The 13,811-nt window shown below is 30.5% G+C and overlaps 2 protein-coding genes across 4 annotated transcripts; both read right to left on the minus strand.

Moving 5' to 3' along the window:
* Nucleotides 1-531: 531 nt before the first annotated feature.
* LOC114189632 (amino-acid permease BAT1 homolog) lies at nucleotides 532-5,436 on the minus strand. The gene is made up of 8 exons (XM_028078257.1): nucleotides 5,184-5,436; nucleotides 4,829-5,089; nucleotides 2,642-2,660; nucleotides 2,293-2,512; nucleotides 2,017-2,198; nucleotides 1,392-1,681; nucleotides 1,173-1,302; nucleotides 532-1,090 (listed from the first exon to the last, which is right to left on the minus strand). The coding sequence occupies exons 1-8, from the start codon at nucleotides 5,300-5,302 to the stop codon at nucleotides 749-751; spliced, it is 1,563 nt and encodes a 520-aa protein (XP_027934058.1). The 5' UTR covers nucleotides 5,303-5,436; the 3' UTR covers nucleotides 532-748.
* A 4,829-nt stretch (nucleotides 5,437-10,265) lies between these two features.
* Nucleotides 10,266-13,724, minus strand: LOC114192299 (amino-acid permease BAT1 homolog). 3 transcript variants are annotated; one of them, XM_028081979.1, is made up of 8 exons: nucleotides 13,458-13,722; nucleotides 13,122-13,382; nucleotides 12,653-12,671; nucleotides 12,329-12,548; nucleotides 12,052-12,233; nucleotides 11,668-11,957; nucleotides 10,922-11,051; nucleotides 10,266-10,771 (listed from the first exon to the last, which is right to left on the minus strand). In XM_028081979.1, exons 1-8 carry the CDS (start codon nucleotides 13,592-13,594, stop codon nucleotides 10,424-10,426), a joined length of 1,587 nt encoding a protein of 528 aa, XP_027937780.1. In that variant the 5' UTR covers nucleotides 13,595-13,722; the 3' UTR covers nucleotides 10,266-10,423. The 3 variants fall into 3 exon arrangements, with proteins under 3 accessions (XP_027937780.1, XP_027937782.1, XP_027937781.1); XM_028081981.1 differs by having other exon boundaries at nucleotides 10,267-10,771; nucleotides 13,122-13,350; nucleotides 13,458-13,526; XM_028081980.1 differs by having other exon boundaries at nucleotides 10,450-10,700; nucleotides 13,458-13,724.
* Nucleotides 13,725-13,811: the final 87 nt, after the last annotated feature.

Raw genomic sequence — 13,811 nt, forward strand, 5'->3', positions numbered from 1 at the left:
CATTAAAAACAAATTTCTTTGAGATTTAGTTTCAATTCAAGAAATACATTAAAAATATTTATGCTTTTAATATATATAAATAAATAGATAGAAAAATCAATCCATTTATTCCCTCGCTGGAGTAGTATAGTGTAACGTGCCATTCTTTTATTAAATTAGAAAAACAGAAAAGAACAAGTAATACGACAAAGAGGAAAAGAGGCATGGAAAAAATAGAATGAAAAGGTATAAAAGAAACAAAAATTATGTATACTTAAAAAACAAAAGAGATATACTGGGACCTGAAGGTAACGAAAATAGCTAAAATCATTTATCATATCTAAAAAAATTATTTAATAATTGTATAAGATATAAGTTGAATTTATGAAATAATTCTTTTTCTTCATAGAATGTTTCTCAACAAACTTATCAAAATTTTGGGTTACTCAACATTCGAAATTTTCTTCAGACATAATAGGTCATTCGAGCAGAATTGCTATAGTTTTGACAACAGTGAAGAAAAATTAAAAAACGAATGCACACAAAGTCACAGGACAAAATACAACTACAAATTGATTTCCAATGGATTGACTCATCTCAACACCAACCCATCTTTGGAGATGGCGTTTAAAATATTCAATTTACATAAACCAAGAATAATATTATAGAGACTAAAACATAAAGAACAATAAATATCAATCTAGGATTCTAAAATGAATCATATTGCAGATGAGTTTGATACGAAAAAATATGTACCCAACTTCATTTTTTAGATATTAGTAATTGGACCTTTAAACCAACGACGACCACTGATAATCCAGTAAGAAACTACAAAAATAAGCAAACATGCAACAGCAACAGGGGTGTAGTTAAGCTTCTCTGCGGTTATTGGGTAGGAAACTGGCAATGAGAATAGTATGGAAATGGTGAGCACCCAAAGAACAGCAACCCAGCCCACGATAACTCCGTAACGGCCCAAGTTGAAAGGCCCAGGAACGAAATGCTTTCGTGCCAAGGTCACCCTAAAGAATATGGGAAAGGCATAGGCAATATAGAGACCAATGGTTGCTATGGACACCATGGCCTGAAAAGCGACTATGCTTCCAAGAGACTGCAATATATTATTACATTTCAGTTTATAAATCATATTATTCCACTTTCAACAATTCAGAGAAGCCAAAGTTTGCACATACCGTTAATGCCATGCAAAATGATATTGAAACGGAAAGCCAAACTGCATAGATGGGAACCTCCTGCTTGTTAACCTGGTGCCACAATGATGAAAATGGCATGGCACCATCTCTAGAGAAAGCATAAGCCATTCTGGAAAATGTTTAAGCATGTCATAGTATATTCACAAGTAAGTGTAACTCAGATATATTTAATCCCTATCTAAGGGTTGCCACATTTACCTTGAGTTGCTGGTAACTGAACTCATGCCACAGAAAAATATGGCAACACCAACAATTACTAAGCAAACAATGCCCCCACTTCCATTGCCATATCTTTTCTTGAATGCTAGATAAAACACTTCAGCAATGGCATACCCACCAGCATCATTATCTTCACTCAAAAGGCTAAGGATGTCGGTGACTGCAAAGGTGATGCCTAGAATGTAAAACCATCCAACAATAATGGATATCCCAACAGCGCTGATAATTCCTTTCGGTCCATTTCTATCAGCATCCTTGGTTTCCTCTGTCTGCAGATACATGTTACAGTAAACAGAAAGTCTTAGTCTAGATCATTTGGGAACACTTCGGCCATCAATAGAAATGAAGAGCATAAAATTTTCAAACAGAAATTGAGTTGTTAAATTTTGAGTTTAGCTCATCTCTACAAAAATCCATTAAGATTTGTAAAGTCTTATCTAGCATTATCTTATCATTTAGATTCTGAGCCCAACTCATCCTTTAAAAACAATATTATAAAGTGAGAGTACATAAGTCAAATAACATAAGCTGTCAAGCATTGTCTTTAATTAATGTAGTGCATGGTTTTTTCCCAAAAGGAAGACAAAGAGTAGAAAAAGTTCACCATATGAGCTGATGCATCAAACCCAGTCAAGGTATACTGACTCATCAGAAGTCCCAAAAGAAATATGTAAGGTCTGCTGCTGATTCCCTCCCCATTTTCAGTGTTGAAATGAGTGAAAACAAACTTGGCACTTGCTCTTTCCGTTGCAACGGATGGAATCACAATCGTAAGTACAAAAACACCTAAAAGTTTGCAATTCCAATAAGAGATTCAGAAAGGGTTGCCAATGAAAACTGAATGCAGAAAATGCTAATCAAACAGGAATTTTCTTCATACCTAAAACATTCCAAATAGCTGCCATTTGTCCCAAGAATGACAACAACGAGATAGGAAGACTGTTTATTATGCCGTGTACGAGCAAGATTCCCCCATGGAGAGCAATAACTACATATTTAGATGCCTCATATCCACCGCCATTTTTCCCACCAGTACTAAGCAGAATAATGACTTGAATCAGTTGTGCGAGTGAAAAATCTACGCTTGTTGTCACTGCCCACTGAAAACGAAAACAAACCAAAAGTTGAAGCTTGAAATGAATTAACAGAAATCTACACCCATACAAGTTTAGACCTTGCAGTGAAATTGAAGGATGTCTAAATTATAGAATGTGCCCTCTTAAGAATACCTGGCCCACAATATTGAACCTGTAAAAACAGATAAACCATCCAACAAGCATCAGAGAAACATATTGCAGAGTATCTTGTTATAAAACTTTATACGTTGATTAAGCAATAAACTTTATTTTCAAGCCACACGGTATATCAAGGCACAACATTAGGCATCTGTGGTGAATTATGTCTTAAATTATCGAAAACATGGTTGAACATTTTACATCATAAAATTGAGAAGTAAATGGAAAATCTATGCGCCATTATCATTAATTAATAACTGTCTGATTACAGTTAAACCTGAAATAATAGTAAATGTTCTGTGCATGCTGTTGGTAAACTGAAATATAAATACAACTCTAAAATCTCTATTTGGAAACTATTAAAACAGTCAGAGATTGGAATGAATAAGGAAAATTTGTGACTAGCTTTAATGATTGATTTACTATCTATAATACCATTTTTTAGTAAGTAGAATGGCATGTAGTTTGTCCAAGCAACACTGGTGAATACTACTACTACAATATAAAATAATGCTACAGTTACAATCCTCAAAAGTTTCTTCAGTGATCCCTAATGATTAAATGAGAATTATTCGTCTGCATCTCTTAATATTAAATTAGATAAATATTACAAAATATTAATCTGCTGAAAGCTAAGAAAAGTTCTGATAGATAAATTTTCTGCATAGAAACATAAATAAACAAGTTTTTCTAAAAGATAAATCAATATATATATATATATATATATATATATATATATATATATAAACACAAATTAATTTGATAATTTTTTTAAAAATTTATATTGCTGCAGTTAAATTTATTTTATAAAAAATTTATTTTATTTTTTTCACATCTATCATAGAGCTACTTATGAAAATATTATTAAAAAAAGTTAAAAATTTGGGTATATCCCTTATCACAATGCGCACAGGCCCATCTTCAGACTCAGGTCGGAGAATCGAAATCCAATGGGTCCACCAACCGAGTCAACGCGTCATTAAAAATTTGGTCATAAAAAAAATGTGATGGTACCTTCTCCATGTGCAAAGTGTCAGGCTTTTATAAATTACATTTACTTCAGGCATATATTGAGTTATGCATACAACATACAACAAACTTTTTAGATGTAGTATCAACATAGCAGCAACACAACTAAGTACTAAAAATTACCTGAAATAAAAATTTTACAAATCTTCATCAAAAGACAGTGTAAAATAGTTTCTTTAAACAGAAGAACATCTTAAATACTTATAACTCATTTTCCTTGTTATCTTCTAAATAAAGATGAATGGAAGAAGAACAAAAAGTCATACTAAATAAAGAAAATGCAAATTACTATTCATGTTTCCGTATAATACATACTTACTACTTTTCAACCACTACCTTTTCAAATATCACATTAAAATAAATATATAATCTTCTTCCTGCAACTATATACTGTTGTTTTATCTATTTTTTTACACCTATATAAATTTATCTTAAAAAGGGACTACTATTGTTATTTTAGACCCTAAAAGTTTCGGCCTGTACTCATTTGTCTGGAAAAGGAGAAATTTGGTATATTAACTTTAGGGGAACGAATTTTTTGACTGACAATTTAGTCCAATTTGTAATAGAAAAACTTTTGAAGATTAAAGTAACTTTTATTTCGAGCATCAAATATGTCTTCATTCATATTTATAACATAATTAAGAGGGTGTGTCAAATAAGTGAATTTTTTAAATGACAAGATGTGTAAAATAATTCACCAAAATAATCAATAATTAGGTTTTGAAATTTTTCACTTATGTACACAATGCATAGCAACTATATGATTATATCTCTCAAATTAACTCGTATTTAATAGGATACTGTAGACTGGGCGATTCCTGCCAAATACGGGACCAGACAGAACCGAATACAGAATCATTCATATCGATAAGAAGAACGAAATCAACCGAAAAGAAAGTGGGAGGGTAGGTATGGGTGATTTTGAGAAAACAATTGCAGATTTAAAAAAGAAAAAAAGAATGATACATGAATGATACTAATAATGGTGGTGCATATGATGTGGCTTTGTCATTCACGCATTCATTGATTCATTCATGTAGCATAATAATATCCTGTGTTAGGAGAAAAACTATTTATTTTTGCATTGAGAATTAGAAACTAAAACCATGGAATTGGGGGAAAATAAGTTAAAGGAATTGGGAATGGTACCAGCCGGTGATCCATGAAGCGAAGGGAGCCCATCTGGGCCCAGCAAGCTTGGCGCTCCAATAGTAAAGCCCACCGGAAGTGGGATAGGAGGAGCAAATCTCGGCCATTGAAAGCGCCACAATCATGGTGAAAGCAGAGGCAATGAACCAACCATAGACGAAGGAAACAGGGCCACCGTAGTTCAACCCAGTGTTGTAAAGAGTAGTGACTCCGGTGAGCACCGAAATAATAGAAAACGAAAACGCAAAATTCGAAATCACCCTACCACAGTTCAAAGCAAGATTTAGAAAATTAAAAAATAAAAAAAGTGCAGTGAACACAGGGAAATAAGAGAGAAGAGAGAAGAGAAACATACGAAAGATCACGCTTGAGTTCTTGTTTGTAACCGAGTTCTCTGAGACGGGCATGGCCGGAATCAAGTGGAGCGTGTCCACTTGCGAGCGCATGAGAAGGAAGTACTTTTTCAGAGACCATTGTGATTGATGAAGCAATCACAGAGATTCTCCGTGGTCAATGGAGGCTGCTCCAGAGAGAAGAAGATGGGAGAATGTGTTTCTTTCTGTTTCTCTTTCACTCTTCTCCGCAACTCCTTCTTCCTTTTTTATTTTTTTTTATTTTTCCGTTTAATATCTCATCTCATTTTTTTAGTGTTTTTCTTTCTCCATAATATTGTTTCTAATACTAAATAATACTATTGATTTCGCTTCCCCTGTCATTCCCAAGAAAATTTAATAATACTACTTGACTTTAGAAAAACAAATAAATTACTTAGAACGCCAAAAAATTGATGAGATACTAAAAAATATATATATAATAGTTTAAAGAAAAAACAATAGTAAACTCTTTCTTAATCTACCTGACTAACTCGATGTCGATGCCTTATTTTAATTTGATCAGTAATTAACCTTTTACAAAACCAGAGGTGAGCGAGTCGTATTAATTTTATTAATGACAGTTAAAAAATTATATTAATTTACCGACTCTAGATTCGTGATTTTGGACAAGGATTCGTTTTTGTAGGAAAATCAAATTTCTATTTTCTTTTTGTCTTTTGAAATCTACTTAAATATATAAAGAGAAATAATTTTATGGAAAATTAAAAGTCTACTTAAATATTGTATTCACCGCACGCATAACATTCTTACTGTGAAACAAAAGGACACACATAAAGGTTCATATGTTGTTTCTATATGATTTCTAGCTATCTATATGGATTTTTATGTTATAAATTAAATATTTGGTTCTAATTATTTGTAATGGTCAAATAGTAATATACCATAACTCTTTATGTTTTTATGTTGGTAAATGTAAAGAATAAATTTCATGTAAAATAAAGAAGACTTAACTTTAACTTTGTTTAAACACGTGTCCAAATAATATTAGTTGTCGAATGTGAATATAGAAACTAAGAAGTCGAAGATACGATGCTTACAACAAATAGTTAATACTTAACATTTTTGTCGTGACACACAAAATTACTAATGATTCACATGGCTTTCATCTCCTTCCACTGATTATTTTAATATAGTAGACAAATTTCATATATAATTTTAAATCAAATGAGAATTATATATTGCATAAGTCATAGTTATAATGTTTATTTTTAGGATATATATATATATATATGACTACTGTGGTAATAACGTTTTATACAGTTATTTTTTAAGCAACATACATGGATAGAACAATAAACAAATAGCAGTAACCACGAAATCAAACACAATAAATAAAAGAATGAAAATAATTACATTTAAATAAAAATAATATAATAAAAATATTGAGAGTAATCAGTTTACACCGATGTAATTCATCAAAAGCATATGTTGACAAAATTTATATTAAGATTTTATAGATATAGTCTAGAACACTGTTTTAACTCAGAAGTATATTTCATAAAAGTTTCAATAAAATCTTTTAAAATGCAAGGAAAGTTTTGTAAAAAATTGTCACTTACTTATTCATGCATATCTATTTGTATATTATTTATTATTTTATTAGTATTTTTTCATTTTGGATTAAATATATTTTTAATAGATCAACTAATGTCCAATTGTAAATGATTTATGTTCAAAATTTTGATTATTTTTAGTCTCTTATTTTTTCAAACAATGAATTTAGGTCATTTTTTAATAATATTAAATTTGATCTCATGTGACAAATAACATTTGACCTTTATTTATATGTGTAGTGACACGTGACAGTCATGTATTTAATTTTACTTATTTTTTTAATAAAAAATGTTATTTGTTAAAAAATAGATCTAAAACTAATTCATTCTCACATGAGTGACTTGTAAAATAAGGTTTTCACTTGTTTATATATTGTAAATCTTACTCACTCATATTGTTAATTGACCTTATATTATCTTTAATCAAGATACTTCCAAAACATCTTCTCATACCAAATTATATACATTTTACGTGGGAGACTAAATTAATATATGATCCTTTGCCATGTTAAAAACAAAATCAGATTGTAATATGAGATTTTGCACCCACTTACATATTGTGAATTGACTTTATTTATAATCAAAGTGAGACCTCTAACCCTATTGCTTTATATAAATACAAAACAATAAGTTTAAATTTTACCATGGTATAACAAGAGCGATTCATTTGTATGAATTCAATAATTAAAGTTTTAGATATATTATACATATCTAAAATAAAAGAAATAAAAGTAATTAAATGTGTGTAAAAAATAATTTGATACATATCAAAAGAAATCACAAAAAGAAAAAAAAAAGTATAATTAACATAATGATAAAAGGAAAATATCTTATAAATCTAGGAAAACTTTTAAAATATGAAACTCGTCAAATTATTAAAAAAATATAACAGAAAATTAGTTTAGAAAAAAAGAAATTAATTCTTCAAATGAAATAAAAATTAATAATAAGATAGAAGGGAGATAAGTTTTTTTTATATTACGTAAAAAATGAAGGATTTGTGTTATTGAACATTTAAATTGAAAATTAAACATTCACATGCAAACAAAATAAAAACATTAAAAAGGGATTAAAAATATTCAAGTATAAAATCTAAAAGATATTTAATTTATATATTTCATAAGAGAACTTCACAAAAATTTTAATTTTGTGAATTGATTTTATGGTAAGCCCAATAATTAAAAAAAAGAGAAAAACATATGTATATAAAAAAAGTTATAAAACTAAAAATTACAAATAATATATATATATATATATAATTACTTAATAAATTATTAATATTTTAATAATTTAAACTATAATAAAAATAATATAAAAATTTGTATTAAAAATATATGAGAATATGAACAGAGTAAATATATACGTCCAATTAAAATATCGAGTATTACTCAACAATACTATCCATCAAAATAAGAATAAGCTCAACAATACCTTCCAAGAAAGGTTTATTTGTCATATATCATTATGTAAGCTTCCGTTAAGAAAACTAAAAAATATTCCACAAAATGATCTGTAGCTGATATTTGTCCACCAGCAACTTCCATGGTTGGAAAAAACGAAAACAACGTCTAACGTATTGTATATTTTTTTTCTATTAATAGAAAACATTTCAGAGATATTTAAACCAAATATTTTATACGTTTACTTGACTGTTTTAAAATCTTATTCACACAATTTAGCAAGAGCTTACAAAATTATTTTTAAAAAAATTGATTTTAGTTAAAATTGTTTGTACGAAAATGATATATATTTAAATGGTATTAGGCTGCAAGCAATTTTGTCGTGAATTTTAGGGTATTTTGTTGTGACACGATGCAAAAACTAGTTTTACCTAACAATAACCTAACTTTATAATTTTACAAAATACAAGAAAAAATCCAAGTTAATAATAATTATAGTTATTCCTACGTAGAACTAAAGACATTGAGTACGAAGAAATAATTGTTTGGGTGGACCACGTGCCAGTTTTCTTCAATCCTTGTCTTCACCCAATTGATTCAAAATTTCAAACATGTGGTGATGAACAAACACCGTTTCCTGTGTCCTCACAACGTAAACTCGATCTAAATTCAATTTTCTTATTTTTATTATTTAAATAATTAATTCATATTTTTGAATGCTTTAATGATTTTGATCGGTGCTTTCATTAACTTTAGAAAAATTAATTATTTTTTACGCATAAGACTGAAAAGATAAATTATTATGTTTTTTTTTTTTACATTCGGTCAATTTAGAGTTATAAGATGATTTTGTGACAAAACTATAAGTGAGAGTGAAGAAGGTTATGGGTTCAATCTTCATTAACACTAAAGGATTTGAAAGGAAGTACGAGAACGGTTATAAATTTAACTCTCTCATTAATCAAGTATTAAAAACTAAATTTTGCCAATAAAAATATTATTTTTACGACTCACTTTTAAAGATAATATAGTCGTTAAAAAGGTGAATATTGTATTTATATATAAAAATTAAAATAGTAGATGTAAAAGTTTATTAATATCAAAGCGTCATAATCTTACTAAAAATTGTAGATCTTAAATAGGTCAAAATTTAATTCCATATAAAGATAAAAATTCAATGTTGTAACGATAGGATGATGATGTTAAACAATCAAGGCATGATCACAGTTATAAATAAAGAGTTCTCATATAAACATTTTCTTCTTCTTTTTGTATTGTTATTTTTTTTCTTTATTTTCTCAACGTGATGAAAGGTACTTTTTTTTTTTTATCTTTCTCTCTTAACTTCTAATTCTGATTTTCATTTTTTGACAAACAAATTCTATTTTGTAGAAGTTAACCAGTGATAAAATCAATTTTATAAATTTATAGTTGAGAAAGTTCATTATCTTAACGACTTTAACTTGTTACTAAAGTTTTGCGGTGTCTAGTTATATTGTACTAATTCTTTAAGATTTTTTATACCTCCCAACTATTTATAACCACACAATTCGTATCAAGTAAAAAAGAAATGTTTTAAACTCCAATTAATATATTAACTTGTATGTTACGGAAATAATTGGTAAATTGTAGATTGAGATTGAAATTTGTTGGATTTTGGTATGTATACGGATTTTACATGTAAGAAAATTAGGAATGATATTCTTCCTTAAAAACTTTGACCATGATTTTCCTATTAATTTTTCGTTGACATTAGGCTAATGACGGTGAATCATACCCGTGTAAACACCAAAAGGTTAGGCATGTTCTCCACCAGCCTACAAAAAATTTAAGCAACACTTTTTGACTTTGTAGTCTTCAAATACATGTTACAAAGAAGATAGAGAGATATTTTTGTACAAGCACAACACATAAAAATGTAAAGAAAGAGATTTGTTCAAAGAAGAGTTATCTTGAACACTACCGTTGAAATTATGAACAATTTCACTGAAGTTTTGAATTTCTGGTTCATAGAGTATTGGAAGTCTCACATCGACTAAAGATAAGATAAATTCACAATATATAAATGGGTGCAATCCTCAATTTACATATTGGTTTTGTGGAGTTACTTAGACTTAAAATCTACTTCTAACGTAGGAGAATGATAATAATGATATATATTTAGGAACCAAAATAAAAATGAGTTTGAGAAGCTAAATTAGTCATTTACTTGTAAGGTTTGATAAGTGAGGTTTTACAAATGGATCATCATGACAATGAAAAAGTAGAGTTTTTAACATCGGTTAAAGGGCCTTTGAACCAACGGTGAGCAGTGAGTATCCAGAAGGCGACGACAAGAACAAGCAAAGATCCAACGGCAACAGGAGTGTAGTTAAATGTTTGGATGGCTATTGGGTACGAAACAGGCAACGAGAACAATACGGAGATTATCACAACCCAAATAACTGCAGCCCAGCCCACAATGATTCCGTAACGGCCCAAGTTGAAAGGCCCTGCAACAAAATGCTTTTGGGCCAAGGTCACCCTAAAAAAAATAGGTAGGGCAATCACAGCTATAGACACCATTGCTTCAAATGCCACAATGCTACCAAGAGACTGCAACACATTTACATTTCACTCATGTTAAAACTAACATATTACTCCATTTTTTCAAAACTGTACATTCTCGTAATTTTGAAAAAAAAAATTGCACCATTTTTGTTTTGCCAAAATTGCACCTCATCACAAATATAGTATGTAACGCACCGTTAATGCCATGCAAAATGATACTGAAACAGAAAGCCAAACTGCATGGATGGGAACCTCCTGTTTGTTAACTTTGTGCCACAATGATGACAATGGCATGGCACCATCTCTGGAGAAAGCATAAGCCATTCTGGACAATGTTTAAGCACACCATATTACATTCACAGGAATTTTTATATTTCGGACTAGTTTTGACCATAAATTTATAAAATAAGTTCCGTTAAAAATTTTATTGCAAAATTTAATTAAGTTGTTATGGGGAGGACGACTTCACCCGGCCGGTTTCTTATTTTTTATTTTGTAAAAAGCAAAGTCTTTTTAATAGAAAACAGTTTCTGTTATTGTGAACAATAAAATCGTTGTCTTATATAATAATTTTACTTTTAGTTTTTTCTTTTAATATAATAATATTAATTTTTATTTGTATTCTAATTAATTTTTTTATTTTTATCACTTATTGTTCTAATAAAAAAACCCCTAAAAGTGAAGTCATTATCTATGACAACGACTTTATTGTTCACATCAACTTTGTTTTTTGAAAAAAATAATAAAAAACTGGTTGGGTGGAGGATGATTTCACTTTTAATGTAGTCTTCCACCCTGACGACTTAACCTTATTTCTAAATAAAAAACAAACGGACCTTCTTTACAAATTTGAGTTAATATCGATCCTCAAATAACAAAAAAAAAGCCTACCTTCACATGTAAGTGTAAACTAGATATCATGAGAGGATTGACATGTTTACCTTGAATTGCTGGTAACTGAACTCATACCACAGAAAAATATGGCAACACCAACCATTACTAAGCAAACAATGCCCCCACTTCCATTGCCATATCTTCTCTTGAATGCTAGATAAAACACTTCAGCAATGGCATACCCACCAGCATCATTATCTTCACTCAAAAGGTAATGGATGTCAGTGACTGCAAAGGTAATGGCTAGAATATAACCCCATCCAACTATAATGGATATCCCAACAGAGCTTATAAGTCCTTTTGGTCCATTTCTATCAGCACCCTTTGTTTCCTCTGTCTGAAATTCATATCAGTAATGACTTTTAGTTAAAGAAAGTGCATAATTTTAGACATTAAACTTGTGATTTAATAACAGTGTGGAAAAGATGTACCATATGAGCTGATGAATCATACCCACAAAGGGTATACTGACTCATTAGAAGTCCCAAGAGAAATATGTAGGGTCTGCTGTTAATTCCATTCTCATTTTCAGCATTGAAATGAGTGAAAACAAACTTCACACTAGCCCTTTCGGTTGTCACAGATGGAATCAGAATCATCAGCACAAAAACGCCTAAAAGTTTCTCAGTTCAAATTAGTTATTCAACAAGACATACCTTGAGAACAGAATTTTGGAAGAAAAAAATGATCAAATTACTTTTTTCATACCTAAAACATTCCAGATAGCACCCAATTGTGCTAAGAATGATATCACTGAGACAGGAAGACTGTTTATTATACCGTGGAGGAGCAATATTCCCCCATGAAAAGCAATAACTACATACTTGGATGCCTCATATCCACCACCATTTTTTCCACCAGTGCTAAGGAGAATGATAACTTGAATTAGTTGTGCAAGTGAAAAATCCACACTTGTTGTCCCTGCCCACTGCAAATGAAAAGAAATGAAAATAACATCTTCAGATAGATTATCAACATTCTACATCTTCATCAGATGTTAAAATTCATGACAATGTCACTTCTCAAAAATACCTGGCCTATAATATTGAACCTGCATGAAAACAGAAACATGCAACATGCGTCAGAGAATGCCATTGTATTTTGTAATTAGACTTTCATCAAGCTACAAAATTGAGTTTCAAGCCAAAGGCTATTAGGAAGAGCTGCATAATTTAGATAGTTACACAAAAATGCTGTGTACATCCATGGAACATGGTTAAAATTTCTCATTCTGACTTATAATTACTCTAATGTATCATCAACTTTGAAATTGGCAATGGATTATTGACCCTTAACTTTCTTTGACAGATTCAACTATCAATTAAGACTTAGCTATCTGGTGTGGAGCCAATCTTGCAATTATGAAATATGCACTATAAATCTAAAAAGATTGGATAATAGTTGTTCTTCTTTTGGCTTACCAAAGTCCAAAGATGAATGCTAAGAAGAGAATTAGAATATGAAAACAGAATAATTGGTAATGTGGTTTAGAAGTGATTACCAGCCAGTAATCCAAGAAGCAAAGGGTGCCCATCTAGGGCCAGCAAGTTTAGCACTCCAATAGTAGAGACCACCAGTGGTTGGATAAGATGAACAAATTTCAGCCATTGACAGAGCAACGAGCATGGTGAAAGCAGAAGCTATGAACCACCCATATTGCATTGAAACGGGGCCACCATAGTTCAACCCAGTGTTGTAAAGGGTGGTGACACCAGTGAGCACCGATATCACTGAAAACGAGAGGGAGAAATTTGAAATGGCCCTGCGAACACGTAATGAGAAATGAAAAACCAACAAAAAAGAAACTGAAGGAACGAAATAAACGATAAAACCTTACGAAAGACCACGCTTGAGTTCTTGTTTGTAACCAAGTTCTAGAAGACGGGCATGCCCAGAATCGAGTGAAGAAGCATCACCCTTTGTGATTGCAACCACACGAGATGAAAGTGTCATGTTTTCCGCAGCAGAATCCATGATCTTGCAGTAAAAAAACACGAAAGCAAAGTAAAGGGCTGGTTTGTGTCAAGATTTAACACAGATTACTCAAACACAGTATTATGTAGCTCTTTTATCCTCCTTTGTTTTTGTCGTGTATCTAATCAAATTCAACGTGAGATCAGCTTCTTAACATAAGTTTGATTACTTTTTTTTTTGTTTTCGTTTAGCAATTACGAGTTTCAAACTTCTGATG

Source organism: Vigna unguiculata, chromosome 7, assembly GCF_004118075.2.
Source record: "Vigna unguiculata cultivar IT97K-499-35 chromosome 7, ASM411807v1, whole genome shotgun sequence".
Taxonomy (NCBI): Eukaryota; Viridiplantae; Streptophyta; class Magnoliopsida; order Fabales; family Fabaceae; genus Vigna; species Vigna unguiculata.